Genomic DNA, 21188 nt, shown 5'->3' with positions numbered 1-21188 from the left:
TCCTCAAGCCTCCGGGAGGGCGAAAACAGCCTCCTTGGGCTCTGGAAGCTGGAAATGGGCCCATTTCTGGCCTTCCCAAACTTCCAGGAGGCCCGTTTTTGTCTCCCCAAGCCTCCGTGCATGCCCTGCACTTCTCTGCATCCAAAACAGGCTGCGTGGGGACTCCTGAGAGGGGCAGGGTGGGTTGGAGCAAGCCAGGAGTGGGATTTGGGGGTTCTCCAAACTGCACAGAATCTTAACTAGGGACTCTCCCAAACACCTGTGAACCCCCAGCAGCCCAGCCCTGGTGCCAGTGTTATCTAACTTTGTGTCTGAAAGGAAATATGGATTGGGACTGCCCTCCATCTGCTCAAACGGATGTGAGTTTGAGTTCTGCCAAGTGGTAGGGGAACTACAATCACACATTTTATTTTTGAATATGTTGATATTATTACAATATGGCAATGATGAAAGCTTCCCTATCCAGAATCTACACACCTTAAGGTTGCCAGAGTTAAGAAACACTGATCTAGGGGGTTCAGCTATGGGCACCACCGGGTTGCCATTTCAGTAGGAAAAAAATTAAGGAGGTCAAAAATGATTGTGCTCTGTTAATCCCGCTGCCCAATCAATGTGATCTCAGAAAGGTTTTTAGGTTCCACTCCAAAAATACCCTTATTTATATGGTGCTGCCTTGAAGCCCTTGTCTTTTCTGGGTATCTCACTTCAGCTTCTTGTAGACTAGTCTTATTGTCTCTTCAACGAAGCAAATGCTTACTGTGACCTCTAATAGCTTTTAATACCAATCTTTACTATGAGTGTCATAATGCACAAAACCTATAACTCTTGTTGTGCAAATAGAAGACAGTTAGGAAATTACTATTTTTTCCTTCCCTGAGCTTCCTACTTTTCTTGCACCAAAAATGGTCTGCATTGCACCATTTATTTATTTATTTTCAATAGCTTGAAATTAAAGGACTTCAAGTTATAAGTTCCAACTTATATTGTAGATGATAAGCTATTTGGGCTACCTGGGAGCTGTTGTGAGTGGGAAATAGTAAAGCAATACACCACTGGACCTTTTTGTTTGCTTACTTGTTTTAAAACAGTAGTTCCCAACCTTTTTGGCTGCATGGACAGGCAGTGGAACTCAGTGGCATTGAAGAGAGAGTGGATAGTTTCCAGCATTCAAGCTAATCCCACGCATGTGCAAATGAAGCTTTGTGTGCTCACCTGCTACTTGCATGGCCCACTTCCCAACGGGCCACGGATTAGTGCTGGTTCATGGCCCAGGGGTTGGGGACCCATGTTTTAAAGCACATGAAAAAGTAGGAAGTTCAGGAAACTTCTACTTACAAGGCAAATGTTATAGCCATTGTGTTCTTATAAGCACTCTTGGTTAGACTAGATCTAAAAGATATCAAAAAGAGTGGAAAGAAAATTTTTCATCAAAAAAGCTGTCTATTGTGCCTGCCTTTATTTATTTACAGGAGGATCTGTTCACAGGAAGCAAAGTAATTGCCCTTTGCTTTCCTGATACCAAAAGGTGGCAGGACACAGCAGCAAGGAAATTGTCCAATGGGAAAATATGATAGCATACAGCCTGGACTGAATCCTTGCAAACTGCTGCCAAAGTTCATCAGTCCAGACAAAACTTTGTGAAGTAACCTCAAAGTCAAGCTGGCATGAGCAAAGGACAGGAGCAACTTAAATGGTAAATGCAGATACTGTATGTATTTAGTTAGCAATAGCACTTAGACTTATATACTGCTTTACAGCCCTCTCTAAGCTGTTTACAGAGTCAGCATATTGCCCCAACAATCTGGGTCCTCATTTTACCGACCTCAGAAGGCTGGAAGGCTGAGTCAGCCTTGTGCCTGGTGAGATTCGAACTGCCGAACTGCTGGCAGCCGGCAGTCAACCTGCGCTACTGCATTCTAACTATTGTGCCAACATGGCTCCTGCAACTGTGGCCTGTTTATACAAAATGAAATTGTTCTGTACGAGCCATTTGCATACTTGTAAATACCGCACCCTGATTGGTCAGAGCGCACGGCAACCTGATTGGCCGAGCAAGCCGCACTGATTGGCCCGCCCCAAATCCCCGCGATTGGTGGAAACTAATCGCGGGAAATTCAAAGAGGTGCCATTGGCCGCGGCAGCCGCGGCCAGGGAAATATAAGCCGCAGCTGATCTTCCTAAGCCCGAGCCGATCTCGGGACCTAATAAAGAGCTGAAACTGGTCACTGGCTCCCGAGTCTCCTTTCCGACGACGGACTTAACAGAAATTATATTGATTTTGGGTCTCTTTTCCTCTGTTTTGGATTTTAAAAGCCTTTTTAAGGAACAGGTTAAGGGAAGCATTCCTTATCAATTGAATGGATGCCTTCCTTCAAATACTTGTGCTACTGTAGTTTTACTTTTGGGAATTCCTCCGTGAAGTGATTGACACAGTCAATCCTTTGTTGTTTTTTTTAATAGTGTGGATCCCTCCAATCACAGGCTGCATCACACATAAGTCTGTCAAAGTTTGGCACATTCTGTAGTGATGAAAGGCATACATGAATAAGATTAAATTCCAGATTAAAAATGAGCGTCTGTTTTCTCCCTCCAATTCCTCTCCAGGTAGTCCACAACTTACAATTCAACCTGAGATTTCTGTTGTTAAGTGACACATTTGTCAAGCGAGTTTTGCACCATTTTACGACCTTTCTTGCCACAATTGTTAAGCGAATCACTGCAGTTGATAAGTTAGTAACCTGGTTGTTAATAAGTGAATCTGGCTTTCCCATTGACTTTGCTTGTCAGAAGGTTGCAAAAATGTGATCACATGATTTTGGGACACGGCAACAGTCATAAATATGAACCAGTTGCCAAGCCTCTGAATTTTGATCACATGCTCATGGGGAAGCTGCGAAGGTCATAACTGTGAAAAACAGTCATAAGTCACATTTTTCAGTGCCATTGTTAACTTTGAATGGTCACTAAACAAACTGCTGTAGGCCGAGGACTATCTGTATTATACATTCATGCATATAAATGAATGGACACAGAAAAAGATAGAGATATATAGATATTTCCAGGATAAGTGAAATATTAATTTTTGTTTCCCCACTATTCCAAACCAAATTATTTTTCTTCCGAATAGGTAATAGGATGTCAGCTTCAGTGCACAGAGAATAATTTATCGAAACGTCAGTTAAATAAAAAGGGTTGCTTGCAAATAGCTCTTTTTTAAAGAACCCAAATGTTTTGTTTCCAGCTACCTTCCTAGCACTCTTTATAAAGCTGAAGAAGATCATCATGTGATACAGAAATAGTCTCCAGAACTGTAATTATAAACACAGAGAAATGTATGTTTTTTTTAAAAAAATGATATAACAGCATTAAAAATAAAAATCCAAATACTTCAGTATCATTACACTATGCCATCTTGCAGTTCCTCAAACATATGTTGCCATCTCAGGTCCATATGCTCTGCTGGTTGGCTTGTGCTAGAGTGAAGATAAGCTAGTTGCCCATAAATCTTCTGAAGAGACGGTGTTGGCCAAGAACCTTTGGTTTGGGCGTCTGCCAAATGGAATTCAAGCTGAAAGTGAGAAAGGTGCCCGCCAGAAATTCAAGGTCAGATGCTGTGTGGTCTGTATGAGAAACTGGGAGTGGAGCTGAGATAAATGAAGTCATATGACAGGTTGGGTATGCTACCATGGAAACGTGCCATGTGGCACCAAGACGACATTGCATGTTTTTCTAACTCAGGTCTTTGATGACATCATTTTATATACAGCGTTTGAAGAGGAGGAGGAGGAGGACAAAAGGAAGATGGATGAGCGGGCAAAAAGCCATTTGCAACAGGCTTGTAATATATGCTTACTCTGTTTGGACAGAGCAGACATACTCAATGCTTGGATTACGGGGAGAAAACTTGGGTACCACTTCTTCAAACCTTCAAGTCTAATCTACTGCTTCACCCCTTCAGTTTAATTTAATTATAGTTCCCTGCAATGGCTGCCTGCATGAGAACAATATGCATCTCTCTCAAAACTTCAGTCATGTGTTATTATAAGTCAGTGGGAAAAGTAAGGCAGAAAAACATGATTTTGTGGGTGGAAGGAAGAAAATTCCTGTTTCAAATTTCCTAGTTTTTGATTCATCAAAGTACCAGAGGAGATCATATTTCAATCAGAATAGAGCTGGAAGGGACCTTGGAGGCCTCATAATCTAACCCCCTGCTCAAGCAAGATACCCTACCATTTCAGGTAGGTGGCTGTCCAGTCTTTCTTTAAAAATCTCCAGTGATGAAGCAACCACAACTTCTGAAGGCAACTGTTCCACTGGTTAATTGTCCTCACTGTTTAGGAAGTTTTTTCCTTAATTCCAGGCTGCTTCTTTCCCTACTTAGTTTCCATCCATTGTTTCTTGTCTTGCCTTCTGGTGCTTTGGAAAATAAGTTGACCCCCTCTTCTTTGAGGCAACCCCTTAAATACTGGAATACTACCATCATGTTACCCCTAGTCCTTCTTTTCTCTAGATTGCCCATATCCAAATCCTGCAACCATTCTTCATATGTTTTTGTCTCGAGGCCCTTAATCGACAAACTACTCCTAAAAATAAAATCCTATGGTATCTCTGGACAACTGAATAACTGGATAGAAGCATTCCTGTCAAAAAGACAACAAATGGTCAAAATCAGGAGCGTACTATCAAATCCAGTACCTGTCAATAGTGGTGTTCCCCAAGGCAGTGTTCTAGGACCAACTCTCTTCTTACTCTACATAAACGACCTCTGTGATCATATTAAGAGCAATTGCGTTCTCTTCGCTGATGATGTAAAGCTGTTCAATACCACAGACAATACTGCTACCCTACAAAAAGATCTTGACTATGTATCAGAGTGGTCAAACAAATGGCAACTTCAAATCTCAACAAATAAATGCTCTGTCTTACATATTGGCAAAAAAATCAGAAAATAAAATACAAGCTGAATAGTCAAGATCTTGTTGATGACCCAAGCTCTGTAAAGGACCTTGGAATACTCACCTCTAATGATCTAAGTGCTAGAGCCCACTGCAACTACATAGCCAAAAGGCATTAAGAGTTGTTAACCTAATCCTACGTAGCTTTTTCTCTGGTAATATCACACTACTAACCAGAGCATACAAAACATTTGCTAGACCAATACTCGAATACAGTTCATCAGTCTGGAACCCACATTATGTATCTGATATTAGCACAATTGAGAAAGTCCAGAAATATTTCACAAGAAGAGTTCTCCACTCCTCTACTCGTTGTAGAATACCTTATGCCACCAGACTTGAAATTCTAGAACTTGAAAACCTTGAATTACGCCGTCTTCGGTCTGACCTAAGCATGGTATATAAAATCATACATTGCAATGTCCTACCTGTCAATGAATACTTCAGCTTCAACCATAACAACACAAGAGCACACAATAGATACAAACTCAAAGTAAACCGCACCAAACTTGATTGCAGGAAATACGACTTCAGCAATAGAGTGGTCAATGTCTGGAATACTCTACCCGACTCTGTAGTTTCTTCCCCAAACCCCAAAAAATTTAACCTTAGACTGTCTACTATTGACCTCACCCCTTTCCTAAGAGGTCTGTAGGGGGCGTGCATAAGCGCACCAACGTGCCTACCGTCCCTGTCCTATTGTTTCTCTTATTCTTTTATTTTTCTTATATGTACCCACTTCATGTATTCACAACTATGTATACATTTATACTTATTATCTTGTAAACAATTGGCAAATCAAATCAAATAAATAAATAAATAAAAATAAATCTTAGTTGCTCTTCTTTGCACTTTTTCCAAAGTCTCAACATGTGGTGACCAAAACTGGATGTAGTATTCCAGGTGTGGTTTTACTAAGGATTTATAAAGCGGTACTAATATTTTACATGATTTTGATTCTATGGCTCTGTTTATACAACCAAGAATTGTACTAGCTTTTTTGACCGCTGTTTTTTTGACTGTTTAAGTGATCGTCCACTAGGACTCCAAGGTCCCTCTCACAGTTACTGTTTTGACCTAGGGTTTGTATTTGTACCTTTGGTTTTTCCTGCCTAGGTGTAAAACCTTGCTTTTCTCCACATTAAATTTTATGTTGTTGGATAGGGCCCATTGTTCAAGTCTGTCAAGATGTTTTTGAATCCTGAGCTTGTCTTTAGGGTGTTAGCTATTCTTGCTAGCTTAGTGTGATCTGCAAATTTTATGAGTTCCCTTTCTATTCCTTCATTTAAGCCATTTATGAAGATATTGAAGAGTACTGAGCCTAAGACAGAACCTTATGATGCTCCACTACTTACTTCCCTCGTGTAGATGTAGTATCATTAAGGACTACTTGTTGAGTATGGTTTGTCAGTCAACTACAAATCCATTTGATGGTGATGCTGTCTATCCCACATTTTTCTAGTTTACCAAGGAGTAGGTTATGGTCTTCTTTGTTGAATACCTTGCTGAAATCGAAGTAAACTATTTCCACAGCATTTTGCTGGTCTACTAATTTAGTCACTCTGACAAAGAATGAAATAATATTGGTTTGGCATGATCTGTTTTTAATAAATCCATGCTGGCTACTAGTTATAACTGTATTTGTTTTTAGATGTTCAAGGTCTGTTTTTTGGTTATTTTTTCCAGTATCTTCCCAGATATTGAAGTTAGGCTGATTGGTCTGTAGTTTTCCTGGGCCTGTTTTTTTCACCTTTTTTGAAAATGGGAACCACATCAGTTCTTTTCCAGTCCTCTGGTAGTTTCCCAATGCTCCAGGGTTTTTTAAAGATATGGTACAATGGTTCTGAGATGACATCTGCCAGCTTCTTTAGAACTCTGGGATGTAATCAGGTCCCAGTGATTTATATTCATCAACATCAGACAGGTGTTCTCTTACCCTTTTCTTGCTTATTATAATTTTTATTTCTAGTCCACATTTGGCCCATAATGCATCCCAAACTGCATTGTTTTCTAGTTGTTTTGTGGACACTGGGTTGTTTTGTGGACACTGTGCCTCTGGGTTTGCATCCTAAAACAGAGGCCTTTTCAAAACAATAAAGGGACAGTCCCCTTTCAGCTTCCATGCAATTCAAACGAAAGATGTGAATGATTTGTAAATCAGATTCAAGCATTTTCTTACCATATTACTTCCTTTCAAGTGTTTTGTGTTCCCTGCCCATCCTAATCCAACATACCTTTGATATCTTTTGGACCTGCCTTAGTTCGTATCCACTTTTGCACGGTTATATCCATGGCATCAGCAGGAGCTAGGTCAGGGTGGGCAACTACAGCCCGCGGGCCACATCCGGCCCGTTGGTCTGTCCAATCCGCCCGCCCTGAAAAAAAATCGCTGGCCGTGGCATATTGCCCTGCGCCGCGTGGCCCCAAAGCTGCAAAACAGTGTGGAGCGCTCTCGGGGTAGGAAAGAAAAGAAGAACTTTGCAAAGGCCTCGGCTGGGAGTTCAAATCACCTTCGAGTGCGACCTCTCCGAAGGTGAGTCCCCGCCGATCCCCCTTTTTTTCCGGGCTTCCAGGCTTAAACTTTGCAAAGGCAAAGTTTGCAGGTGGGAGCGTCTTCTGGCTGAGGAGCGGGAAGGGTTCTGCCCGGCGGGCGGGCGGGCTGCTTGAGCGGTTGCTTGGAGCCATCTAAAGCTAGGCCGCTGCTGGTGGAGCCTTGCCCTGCCTTGGTGTCCCGTTTCCGGCTCGGCGGTCCTGCTCGGGCGGCACTTTAAAAGCCTGCTCCCAGCACCCGAGCAACTTCCCAGCAACTTGCGGCTTCCTTTTTCCTCACGGGCGCTCGCGCCTGGCCCCGAGCCACGTGGCGGAGGGCAACCCGAGCACCGCTGGGTCGCCTCCTCAAGCAGCCCGCCCACCCGCCCACCGGGTGGAACCCTTCCGCTCCTTGGCGGGAAGACTCCCGCCTGCAAACTTTGCCTGTGCAAAGTTTAAGCCTGAAGCCCGGAAACCCGAGCAACTTCCCAGCAACTTTTGGCTTCCTTTTAACTCGTGGGCGCGCGCCTGGCCCTGAGCCGTGCAGCGGAGGGGAAGCCCGGCGGGCAGGCGGGCTGCTTGGAGGAGGTGACCGGCGGTGCTCCGGCAGCAGCAACAGGCAGTTCTGCCCGGGCTCCACTCAGGTGTCCAGCTGGGGCTGTCAGGAGTTGCTACCGCCGGCGCAGCTCGCGGCTCCAGTCCCGCATTGCCTTGGGAAGGAAAAGGCAAAACCAGGAGCCGCTGAGCCCACGCTCCGGTGCGCTGCTGCCGTTGCAAAGCACCGCCGCGGCTCTTCATTTTTGCCTTTCCCTTCCCGAGGCAACGCGGGACTGGACCCGGCGGTAGCAACTCCTGACTCAGGGGCCTCCGAGGGGAGGGGAAGGAGGAGAAGAGGGGGGAAAGGGGGCGATTCCCAAAAAATCTTGTGCTGACCCGGCCCGTCTGTCAAATTTTAAAAGTCAATGCGGCCCCGAGCCAAAAAGTTTGCCCACCCCTGAGCTAGGTGGACTAATGATGTGTCTACCTTTGCTTCCTTCTCCTTGGTATTGTATTGCCTCTTAATTCCCTATCTGTGATGCTTTGCTTTAGTTCCCTACCTGCAGAATTCTGGAAATAAATGATGGAGATGGACTTGGAGCACTGTTTGTCCTTCTATCAGTCTATCAACAAGATAACTCTCTAAATGCAGAACATTATAGGACCAAATAAGTTACAATTGCCTGGGGGTAATGAAGAAAACTATATTAAGGAAATATTCCTTAAGCAGTGTTTCTTAAACATTTTCCCCTCAGGATCTTTCCCACTTTTAAAACTTACAAGGACCCCTTTTGCTTTTATTGGTTTTCTATATTTATCGTATTAAAAATAAAAACGTTTGCATTTAAAAAAATTTAAAAAATCAAAATCCATTACCATTACTGCTTCTCACAATTGTTTAAAGGAATTTTAATATCATATTATTTTTCAACATAATGGCAAATAATTTTGATTTTGTGGGTCCCTGAGAGGATCTTGGGAGACACGCAGGGGCCTTTGGACCACACTTTGATGAACACTGCCCTAAAACACCCTTATGGGAAAATACTTGGGTATCAGCTTAGAGTGTTAAAAAAACATTTTCTTTCAAAAAAAAAAAACACAAAACACAAAAAAAAAAAAAAAAAAAAAAACCCCCCCCCCCCCCCCCCCAACCACCCACCCCCCCCCCCCAAAAAAAAAAAAAAAAAAAAAAAAAAAAAAAAAAAAAAAAAAAAAAAAAAAAAAAAAAAAAAAAAAAAAATATATATACACACACACACACACACAAATACAGCTCAGAAAAAATAGAAAATACATACCAACAATGCAAAACCTCCCTTCATTGCATAGAAAGAAAGACAAAGACCTCCTGTAGCCACTGCTGATTGGTGTTGAAATTCCAGAAGCCATGATCAGTACGCATTCTTTGCTATGTTTTTCCTGCATTCTAGTTTAACTATCACTCTCTTTGTTTCTTATGAACACTCTTGATTTTGTACATCTTGATTTTCCTATTCCTTAGCACTTCTTGACATTAGTGTCTCCTTCCTCTACCCCATGGTCCTGCTGGCAACCTTCCTTAAGTCCTATATTTGGTCTAAAGTGAAGAAACTGAGTTTCTAAAAAATTCCCACAGAGAGACGTTAGACAGAGAAAAGACACAAAAATCCTGTGCAGAGGATTGTGGAAATCTAAGTTTGGCATAAAGCTATACATAATATACATGTATAGGCTGTTACTGTACTGGACCTAGATGTGCTCAGTTTAGTATTCTCCATAGAGACACCCATATAGGTTGGAGAGCGAATCAGAGGGGGGAAAAACACAAGATTTTGGGGGTCTCTTGAGCTGAGTTCTTTCCCCTTTTCCTTGCAAGAAAGAAAGAACGTAGGCTACAAGCACAAGAAAACTTTGCCTGCTCTTACTCCAAGGGAAGTCCGCTTAGGACTCATTGTGTTCAGTCAGCATGCTAGCCCCAATCTATTAGTTACTCAAAAAAGCAGAATCCTGTATTATTTTATCAGTGAAGAAACTCTTTGTGTGAAATGCTTGCTCCCTATACAAGGAGAAAGGGGGGATAGGTTTAGTCTCCTTGAAGCTATGCCAGTGGCTTCTCCCATCCTGCCTCTCTCTCCTTATTTGAATTTTCCACCATTTGCTCACTTTCAACCATCTCTTCCTCTGCTATTACATTCCCAACCTTCCTCCACTTCACAAACTATTATTGGGGAGTAAGAAGACAGGGTCATCTACCTTTCCAATAAATAGGGTAATTATTTTCTCCCAGCTGTTTATTTATTATTTTTAAATCAATCAAAAAGTCAACTGTGGCTTGGCTGTCACTTAATCAAAATATGAACATATTTCAAACATTAAGAATATAAAAGCCACATCTTTCATCTTTCTTATGAGAATCTAGAGTTTATGAGCATTCTTTCTTCATGTACACAGCAATTGGAATATTTGGGAAAGTTCTGTGATATCGTTAATAGTTCAGACAATTTCTATCTAAAAGAGGAGCTTAGAAACAGCCCCTGGTTCTCTAGGTGCTTTTAAAAAGTGTTTTTTTTTTTCCATTCATGAGATAATGCTAAAACGATCAATGTATTTAATTGGCAAAGGGAAAGGGATTCAGGTACAATCTCAGAAGTATTGCTTTACCTCCTGTTTTGCTCAGTACCCCAGAATTTCATTTATGATTCTGTAATTTTTGGAGTTTTGTACTACCTACAGTGCAGGAAAGCTAAATCAGCCATGGTTCAGCAAATAGTTTTCTTCCACATGCAGCTGTGATCTAGCCTTTCCCTTGCATTATGTGATATTCTCATAGCAAAAAAATGTGGCATGTGACTTCATTCTGTTTAAGGGAAGCCTGGCTTTTCTTTCCCTCAAACTCGTGCGTGCACTTACTCAACAGTTACCATTTCATTCTAGGAGCAGGATCCCTCCAACTTCTTGGGTCAGGAAGGTATGACTAAGAAGGAAAGATTTTCAGTGCTGGTGCTCAACCTTTTCTGCATCCTCACCTATTTGTTTTCTATGCCCTTTGATGCTACTGAGGATTCTCTTTTGCTTGCAGCTGATCATCTGGTGGTGAGGTGTGTGTTGTTGTTTTTTAGGATGTTGCTCCTTCTGTGATCTTCCTTAACTTATCATAATTTCAAGTCAGATTTAGGACAATTCCTTCCTTCCTTCCTTAGCAGTTCCTCCCCCTTTTCTCCTCTGTATTATTCAGCAGAGCCATGGCCCTTTCCCAAGGGCATAGGTGGCTGGGTAGAGGGGAAAGGGGTGGAAAGTGTTCCTACTATCCTTAATTTAACTGAAAGCTCAACTAAATGTCTCTGAAGATCCCATGTTTTCATGCTTTTCATAAGGTACTTCAAGACCGCTGGTTGTCCCTGAACATCTGGAATACAACTGTTCAAAATCAATCAATGTAATACATAATTTCTGTCCAATGCAACATATTTTTTTTAACTGGATCATTTGCACTCGTGGTCTCTCTCTGATCTTGAGAGAAGTACATTGCAGTTTTATTTGCTGAAAACCGTACTGATTAGATGAACTGGAACCATTCCACTTCATGCTACCAAACTGTGTGAGGATATCAAATCAGTATTAAGTAGACTGTCTGTCACCTTTATCCACTCTCCTAGTACACAAACATCAGATTGTAGTGGTGCATTTTGATAATATTTCTGCCAATTAAGCTCAGATAAGTCTCCAGGTATCAAGAAATAAGAAAACAAAAATCCAGGTCGAATTGCTACCGCGAATGTGCAAATGTTCATTGAATACAAAACTCAGGAAAAGAATGGAAACCCAACAGAGGCTGTGTACTTAGGGACAGATAGCAAACAACCTTGATAAGAAATAAATGCATTTGTAGCAATACAAGCTAATGCTTCAGGATATCTAACTAAGTTTGGGGCCATTAACCTTCTTGTTCTTTCATGGTGCTGATTTGATTTGCACCACTTAGACTGCAATCCTATATGACCTACCAGCAAAAAAAAAATCAAGTCCCATTTTGCAATATAAAAAACAAATGGGATCCCATATTCCAGGGTAAAAGTAAATAGGATTGCAACTTGAACAGCTTCATTCTCTTGTCATCACAATTTGCAATATGGAGTTTATGCTGCCAGGTGAATTGAAAGTGGTATGCTGCTGACAAGGAATGGTGAAAGGGAAAAGTATGCCGTCACTCAAAGGAAGTATTCAGAAATCAAAGGCTTTCCGTACAAGATCTACGCAGGGGAAACCTGACTTGTGGAGACTGTAGATGTCTCTGTCTTGGTGCCAACAGAAGTGTCATCCTCTGCCAAAGGATTCTTTCCACAGCAAAGCGTGGTGATCATACAGTTGCGGAACTACAAATAAAAATTACAAAATCATTAGCACATGCAACTTGCACCATCAGGAATAAGCTGCAATAACCATGTCCAAAGATCAGTGATAATACTAGAACATGGAACATGCTGATGGCTGTTCTATCAAGAAGTGCATTTCCACAATTGATCCTAAGGCATCAACTGCAGCCCTTCCCTCAGATGCAGATTTAGTGAAGGTTAGCCACTGAAGGTTAGCCACATATTAATTCCAATTCTTCTCAAGTACCATAGTGTGCTTTATGTTGGGTCTTCAAAGTAACCACAAAATGCAATTGGTACAAACTGTGATAACCAGGTTGTTGATCTGTGCATAATATAGGGATCATATGATGCCTATACTGGGCACAACCTAAGGTTGTGTTGACCTTTAAAGCCCTACATGGCTTACAATCAGATGACCTGCAAGATTTCCTCCCCTGTGTCTGATAGGCACTTCTGAAGATGACCCCTGTGCCATTAACCTGGCTATTGGATAACCAGGGCTTTTTCTGGGTAGTTCCAGCTAGGGAATCCCTAAATACATAGCTAAGAAGACATATTTAAAATCTCATTCCCCCAGAATTTAGGCTGATGGCAAAGACACAGCTCTTTGGTCAAGCTTTTATAATTGTGATCATTACAATTTTCAGCCAACTTTAAGTCATTAGTTTTAATCATAAAATGCATATTTGAACATGATTTAAATTGCAACAGTCGTACTTTTTTATTACTGTAAACTGCCTTGAGAGTTGCAAAGTGAGATATAAATTTAATAATAAATAAAGTGAATAAAAATCTGGACACTGCTGTTCGTATTCATTCATAAGAGCAGCCTCCCACCATCTGCTTCCCTCTGCCTCTTTGGCCCTTTGGTTCATTTGGAATAATGGGGTTTGTCCCAAAGGTGCTTTTTCAAAAGCCAACTGGACTTTGTTTTTTCTTTGAAGACATTTTGTTTCTCATTCAAGAAGCTTCTTCAGTTCTGACTGAAGTTCCTCGCTTCTTCAGTCAGAACCGAAGAAGCCTTTTGGATGAGAAGCGAAACGTCTTCAAGGAAAAAAATGAAGCCTAGCTGCCTTTTGAAAAAGTGTAATTGCCTTTTGGGACAACCATGACCTGGATGATTAAGACTCTGCATAGATGATGGGATTTGTAGTCTAATGTAACTGGCAGGCATACTTGGGTAAGTTTTTATTTGGCTTTCCATGGCGTTTCCTCCTGAAATTCTAGAGAAAGAGCTCATATTTATCTTAATTGGTCCCTGTATCTCAAGGTAAGTGAAAATCCTTAGTATGCTCCAAACACCAAGGAAATAATTCATAAACCTATATTTCATTCTGCTTAAAATAACAGGGTTCAGCCTTCTTGCCTTGAAAGGCTCACAAATACTAAGATTTGTTAGCAGCTTCATTTGATCCAAGGAGAAGCTTCGTTTGAAGGAAGGAGAAGCTTTTGGCAAGTTCAAGAGTGTAAGAACATCTTCTCTGGTCCCAAACTTCGACCCCTAACTTCACACACACACACACACACACACACACACACACACACACACACATACACACCCCTTGCAAGGATGCTTGGATTGTCAGACTGACATATCAGCTCCACAAGATGTATTGCTGCTTAACATACAATGAAGAAGCAAAATTCAGTCAAGAGAGTGAATACGTCATGGGCTAGTTTCATTTGCCATCTGGCAATGAAACCACTGAAAGTTCTGCTGGTTTCCCCCAATCCTGTATTTATAATATGGAGAATAATTAGTCTATCTGGCAGGGCTTGCAACATGAATTATTATGATGTATATTGGAAGCACTTTAAGCACTTAGGGAAAATGCTGTAAATGCCCATCATCATTACACTCTTGAAAAGCCGTGGCAACATATCCAAGTTACCTGTCTGTTCATTACGATATAAATCACTGGGTTGTAGACTGCAGAGCTCTTGGCAAAGAAGGCTGGGATGGTCATAAAGACAGGGCCAAAGTCAGATCCTTGATGAGTAAAGATATAGAAAGCCACAGAAGCATAAGGGACCCAGCAAACAAGGAAGGCAATCACCATAAGGATGACCATACGAGTGACTTCTTTCTCAGCCTTCTGGGTGGTGGCTGATTCCTGTTGTTGAGCAGCGGCCTGAAAAGCACAACAAGGGAGGTGACTGAGACTTTGCAACTGTGCTGTTCAGAACAGACAGATGTTAACCAGAAGAAGGACCATTGTAACCATTGTAATACGTGTTGGAAAGAAGAAACTCAACATTATGTGCAGCTCTCAAGAAACTTGTGCGGCCTGCAGTCCCACCTGTAGAGGACACATTTTTGTGTGTGCATGGTTAAGTTAAAATTAAATGTAGTAAACTTAAGGGGAGGGGAGTCTGGATAAAGAAAACCACTTATGAAAATAAGTGGAGGAATTTTGAGAAGAAGGTGGGTTTTACTTCAGACCTGATCATTTGGGGCTTTGCCCACCCCCCATTGTTCTCTTGTCCTGTTCCTGACTTCAGACCCTAACACAAACACTCCCATAAATTATTCTAAATATACACTTGGATTTCTGTACAGTAAAGCACATCTCTGGGATGCTGGAGAAGGAACACTCAAAAATCTATTAGAACTTGATGAACTCTTAGCACTGATGCAGCTGGAAAACCCTAGGAAATTGCAGATACACTGCAGAAGATGATGGATGTGGTTATGACTATAACGTTATTTCCAAAGAGAACCAACCAATCAAAACTTTTAATATCTTAACAACTCTGGTTCTTATTCTCCTTGTGTGGGTTAAATGTTTTCAATTTGAATTAGTCTGGTGGAGAAAAGGTTCCTCTTTCTGTAGAATCACCCACCTCTTTAACAGTGCAGACAAGACGACCATAGCAGAAGAAGATAATTATCAATGGAGTGACAAAGTGTACAAGGAACATATAGATGACAAAGGACTCATTATGGACTTCTGGGGTTGGTGTATAATAATCAACTCCACATGAGCTCTGCATACCTTCTGGAATATACCTGTATTTAAATCAAATATAGGTAGAATATTACAGTTTGCAGAATTAAATAGTCATACTAAACCTTTAATGTTGTTAATATGTTCACTACTTAACCCTAAATAAATAAAAGTTATGTAGGCTTTGTGTCTTTGAAAGAAGGCTCATGAATTAATTAGGGCATCCGTCGGAACCCTGTCAGATATCTTGGGAGCATTTCTTGCTTATTTGAGAGTGGTAAGATTTGTTTATTTTTATATCCAAGATAGTATCAAGTAACCAAGAGTCAGTTTTGTGTAGTGGTTAAGGCACCAGCCTAGAACTGGGGGGCTGTGAGCTCCAGTCTCACTGCGGGCGCAAAGCCACCTGGGTGAACTTGGGCCAGACATTCTCTCTTAGCTGTAAGAAGGAGGCAATGGCAAACTACTACTGAAAACCTTGCCAAGGAAATTGTAAGTACTTGTCCAGGCAGTCTCTAAGAATTGAACGCTGTTGAGTGAAAGGGGAGAAAAATCAGGTAAACAGAGCTAGTTCACTATTCTGGCTATTGTGTAATATAACTATTTATTTGCTTCTTCATTGACATATGAGTCTGTGCATTTGGTACCAGAGGCTTGGAGCTGCTGAGGCTTTTTAGCCAACTCAGTTTCTTGATATTGATTTGAATAGTCATCTTATTTATGAAGTTACATGCAGAATATAAGAGAAGAATAAGAAAAGCAGAAGGACAAGGAATGTGGACATCCACATTAAAAGAGGACACATCAGGGATTTACTCCTGATAAATAAATACAGAAGTAATATCATTGAGATTTTGGATACTCACAGTTTGGTGCCAACAAAAATTATCTGTGTAAGTTATTTTTCCACAATAAGATAAAAAAGATAATAAAAAAATCCAATGGCATTTGAATTTTTCCAACTTGGCATCTGATGTATTGATCCAATCAATGACCAAACTGTATGGGGAATCCAGGAAATTGCAGTTCAACATACCCAGAAAATGCCAGGTTGGAAAAGACTGACAAATTTACTACCCTTAATATTTATAGCAAAATATATATTAGTTATACCTGGACCTACATATTCCTTTATGATCCCCATTAGCTCCTTTAGCTCCATACATCAATTCATATCATGGATTCAACAGATACCCACCTTGACCATCCAATCAGAGGAGGAGCAGCACAAGCCAAGGCCATGATCCAAGTGAGAGACACCCCTATGACGGCGTGAGTTTGGGTGAAACGGAAGTTGCTCATGGGCTTACAAACTACTACGTATCTTTCTACAGCCAGGACTACAAGAGACCAAAGAGCTATTTCACCTGTAAGAGAATAAAGCAATCACTCGGATAGATATTTAAAAACAACAGCAACAGAAAGATGGGGAAACATTTCCATGACCAAAAATGAAAATACTATTTTCTGATTTCCATTGTTGTGATCCTTCATGATGTTGCTTCGCATTGTATTGCATTGCATTTATGTGCTTCTCCCTCAGAAAATATCCTTGGAATATTTTGCAAGAATAAAACAAGGAACAACAGTAAAATAAAGTAAAACAACCTAATAGAATGTAAAAATTCAGATAATCATATAATTAATTTACATTAAAAATTTAAAGAGCCATAGGTTACAAAAAGGTGTTAATATTTAAATGCCTGCCAAAGGACAAAATGTTGATTGATGTACATGGAATATGCCGGCTAGATTTCTTTAGGAAGAGAATATTCTGCAGAATAGAGAGAACTTCAGGAATAGAGGCGTTGGGAGAAGAGACCTCTGGGGCTCTTGCCACAAGCTGTACAGATGGGTGGGAAAAAAAGTTCTTCAGTTTGACAGGACTAAGCTATTTAGGGCTTTAAATATCAACAACAGGGGGCACTCTGAGGCCCTGTTCCTGAAAATCACAGATTCTGGCAACTGCAGCTGCCATGTCAATGAAATAAAATCTTTGCATTAGCCGCATTCACAGCCTTTGGTCTGAGGAAAACAATGTAGATCCCTGATCTATACCATTTTGAACAGGTCTGGAAAATTGACTGGGGATTAGTGTAGGAATAAAACTAGAGTGGAATACTTAAAATGGCCAGACCCAATAAGCAATTATTCTACTCTGTTCTTCACCACTTTAATTATCTAATTGTCTCCAGATATTCTGCCAGATGTAACATATTACAATAACCCATATTAAGGATTTTCCAATAGATGCAGGACAGAGCAGATAGATGGGTGGAACAGGGCTACTACAAGGCTCGAAAAGACAGGCATTTGGATATGTCGATTGATCTTATGTATTGTAACTGCAGTAAGATGTACAAGGATGGAAGAATAATGAAATCCTTCAGTGGAGGAATGGATTGTGAAAACGTCATAACCCACACAGAGGGCAAAACTGAACCTGTTTGGGCAGATTAAAAACAATAAAAAACTTATCTGAAAAACTGGAAACCTTGTACGGACTATTTGCCGAAGGAAGAAAGAAATTAAATGATGATTTATGGGTTTGAAGAATAAAATAGATATGGACTAAATGAGGGCCTGAAATAATTTATCTAATATATAAGAAGAAGGAGGGATTATAAAATCATAATTATCTGTTGAAAAGAAGATCAGAAATAATTATATTTCTTTAGTTCTTTATTTTGTTTTCCTTGCATATTTTCTCCTTTCCTTTCTTTCGATTGTATGGAAAAATTATTAATCAATATAAATAAAATCAATATTTTTCTGAGGAATTTTCAGATTGGTGATATAACAGGGACATTGTAAATAGAATATTCTGGGGTCAATCCTTGGCACTTCCAATATACACCAAGCATCAGAGAAATGGGCGGGGGTTTGGACTAGATGACCTACAAGGTCCCTTCCAACTCTGATTATCTGTTATCTGTTTATCTAAAACCTTAGGGATATTCCTGTTCTTAGAATGGATCTAAAATTGATTGCAAAGTGGAAGTACCAGGGTGCATCTTAACTAAGTACTTTCATGTCATTCCCAGGATCTTATTCCATGTCTAATAGTCTCTTTAAAAATGACTTCATTTTTAAAGTTCAACCCAATATATGAATGTGGCAGATCTTTATAATTTTGTCCAGAACTTTCCCACTTAAATGCACAGAATAGGGGGAAATTTAATAAGGAAAAGAATAAATCAGCCAATCCCTTTTCCTGCCTATCCTAAAATTTCTGTATGGGTTTGTTTATCTTTTTATATTTTATTCATAAAATAATTTAATAATTTAATCTGTGCTACTCTTCAGACAGTTATTTCATAGGGAAGTATATTTATGACCAAGGAAGGAAACATTGGCATCAAACCACAAATAATAGTGTGTTAAACATTTAAACTAAATTTGTTTATCCATGATTGCATGACCTCTGTAAATGCCATATACTAAATAAAATAAATAAAAAATAATAGTGAAATAAGTTATAATTGGGGACATTGCTGTTCTATACCCCTTTAGCTCACACACCAGAACTTTTCTCAAAATTGTAAAAACCAAGATTTTTCATTTCTTTCCATCTCCAGTTTTGAACAGCATCCCAATATTTATGCCTTAAAAGTCATAACATTCCTCTTATTTCTGTCTTGAAGAATAGTTGAATGTAGGATTTGCTCCTTGGAGCACTTAAGAGGGGTGAGTTCTTGGAACATTTTTTTAAAATCTAAATGTTGTGTTCTTCAGTATCTGCCTGCATTCAAGCAATAATGTTGGAGCAGACACTTCTTAAAAAATTTGCTTCCTTCTCAAAGAACTTCATTAGAAGTTTGTTTCTTTTGTAAAACAGTTTTACATTGTTTTTGTAAACAGTGAAATCAATGGAATTTGTACAAAAGCCACCTTTTTAAACATTCCAACATGAAAGGTGAAAGGAAATAAGCTGGGATTTATCCATTTTCTTTTGTTATATGTAACAGCATTCTAAAAAGAAGACTTTGGGAGAATTTGTTTTCCCTAGGTTGTTTTGTTTCAAAATTAGGGCTCCTCTGAGCCCAGTACATTTGAGTAGTAAAATATATAATAATAAACCAAATTTAAATCATTGCAAGATGATGTTTGAAACTGACTTGAACACATAAATAATTTTTAATGCTTTAAATTTACTGCAGGCTGGTGTGTTGATTTAGTAAAGTTTTGCCAGTCCATTAAATTGTGAAAACTTGCCAGAGACACCTATCCTCTGCCTGAGCCAGACAAAGATCACAATAAGAATTTTTTGTCTAAAGAAGAAGGTTGGTGAACAAATTAACAAAGTTTTTATATTATATTTTGAATCTGAGTGTGATTTTTACCATTTCATAGCCACATTAACAACTTGCTTCTTTTTTTTATTCTGCTAGCATTTAAGTCCAAGTTACTAAATTCAAGATATAACTAGAATTTCCCAACGTTCATTGTTCTGGAAATTCTGATTTGGTGTTATAAAGAACATGCCAAGAACTCTACAGGGAAAATCTGATCTATACAACTACAGCCTACAGGTTCATTAAGGGGAAAATGACACTTGGGAGGAGGAATCAAAATACATACCACCCATTGTCGCAAAGAAGCCTTCAATGTTGCATCCTACTGTCCCAAAAACGAAATATCCATTCATGGAAGTGTACATTGTGGTGGTGAAACCAACCAAGACCATAAATAGATTGGCTATTGCCAAATTTAACAGGATGTAGTTCAGGGGTGTTCTGAGTTTCTTGTGTTGGATGGTGACAAAGAGGGTTAGAAAATTGATAGGAAATCCAAGCAGAATCAGAAGAAACATGTACGCAGCCAAGGCAGAATATTGCCATGGATCTGCCAAATAATATTGGGGATACTCATATGGACTCCGAACAATACCAGTCTTGTTCGACATAGGGACATAGAAATTAAGGCCTTCCGTTCCATTCATGGTGGCAGCTTCTTAGATATCTCGTTTCCAGCAAAAATGCCTTTCTTTCTAACTGTCTTCTTATATTTGATCAATTATTTGTTGAGTTGCTCCTTCCAAGCTAACACTGCTCCCTTTATAAAAGGTGACCCTGGTTAAGACTATGTTACTGGTGTCAGCATGACTTAGACTTAGGTCAACATCAATCATAATAATCCAAGATAAAATAGGTCCCTTTAATTCTACACACTGGATTGATAATCACCTGGTACTGGGGCTTCATCTCCAAAGAGCTGTAAGCATATGCAGATACCCAGCATGGGTAGCTACAGGGAGATGTGAAATAGGGTGAAAGACATAATAGTCAGCCTCTGTCTGCTCCAAGAAGTTGCTTTGTGCCATTTGCTCTTGCCAATACAAAAACATCACAACCTCCTTCTGGAAAACCTCACCTGTATCAGAAGGAGGCAGCCCACTCTCACTAGTAATAAAGAGAATGATAGTGTAGCAACTTTTAGGGCACTAGTTCCTCATTCCCATTGTCAAATGAGAACAATAGGCACATACAATTTGAAATTATTTCAAAAGTGGCTTCCTTGAAAGAATTCTGGGAATTATGTCGATGTTGAGTGTGTGTACATGTGTGTGTATGATTTGATACAACTGCCCACTGTTTGCACAGAACTGCGATTCCAAATTCCTGAAGTTAGTCCTCATGAGGTGAAGAATGAAACTGATCTTACACATATCAAAGAACTAATTTGCATTTCAACCAACTACCATAACCATCATTTATAACATGTCTACCAACTCGAACATCTCTACAATTAAAAGCCAAGCACAAAACCAAGTAATGCAAAACAGCATTAAGCCATCGTAACAATAAACAGAAAACAATAAATAATAGCCTGACTACATCTGTATAAAAAGAGTAAACTAG

The 21188-nt window shown here is 39.9% G+C and overlaps 1 protein-coding gene and 1 long non-coding RNA gene across 2 annotated transcripts; one reads left to right on the top strand and one right to left on the bottom strand.

Annotated features, from left to right (window-relative positions):
* The first annotated feature begins 7152 nt into the window (after window positions 1-7152).
* LOC148132009 (uncharacterized) lies at window positions 7153-8682 on the top strand. Its single transcript, XR_015747493.1, has 2 exons — window positions 7153-7265; window positions 8488-8682. It is a non-coding gene; the product is annotated as an uncharacterized LOC148132009 (long non-coding RNA).
* A 2429-nt stretch (window positions 8683-11111) lies between these two features.
* Window positions 11112-20379, bottom strand: RHO (rhodopsin). Its single transcript, XM_026678532.2, has 5 exons — window positions 19909-20379; window positions 16526-16694; window positions 15224-15389; window positions 14272-14511; window positions 11112-12376 (listed from the first exon to the last, which is right to left on the bottom strand). The coding sequence occupies exons 1-5, from the start codon at window positions 20267-20269 to the stop codon at window positions 12254-12256; spliced, it is 1059 nt and encodes a 352-aa protein (XP_026534317.1). The 5' UTR covers window positions 20270-20379; the 3' UTR covers window positions 11112-12253.
* Window positions 20380-21188: the final 809 nt, after the last annotated feature.

The sequence above is a fragment of the Notechis scutatus genome, chromosome 2, assembly GCF_049901735.1.
Source record: "Notechis scutatus isolate UNSWTSFEM ecotype Mainland chromosome 2, rNotScu1.2, whole genome shotgun sequence".
NCBI classification, from domain to species: Eukaryota; Metazoa; Chordata; class Lepidosauria; order Squamata; family Elapidae; genus Notechis; species Notechis scutatus.
Note: the sequence above shows the minus strand (reverse complement) of the source record. Positions and strands in the feature narration are given on the sequence as shown.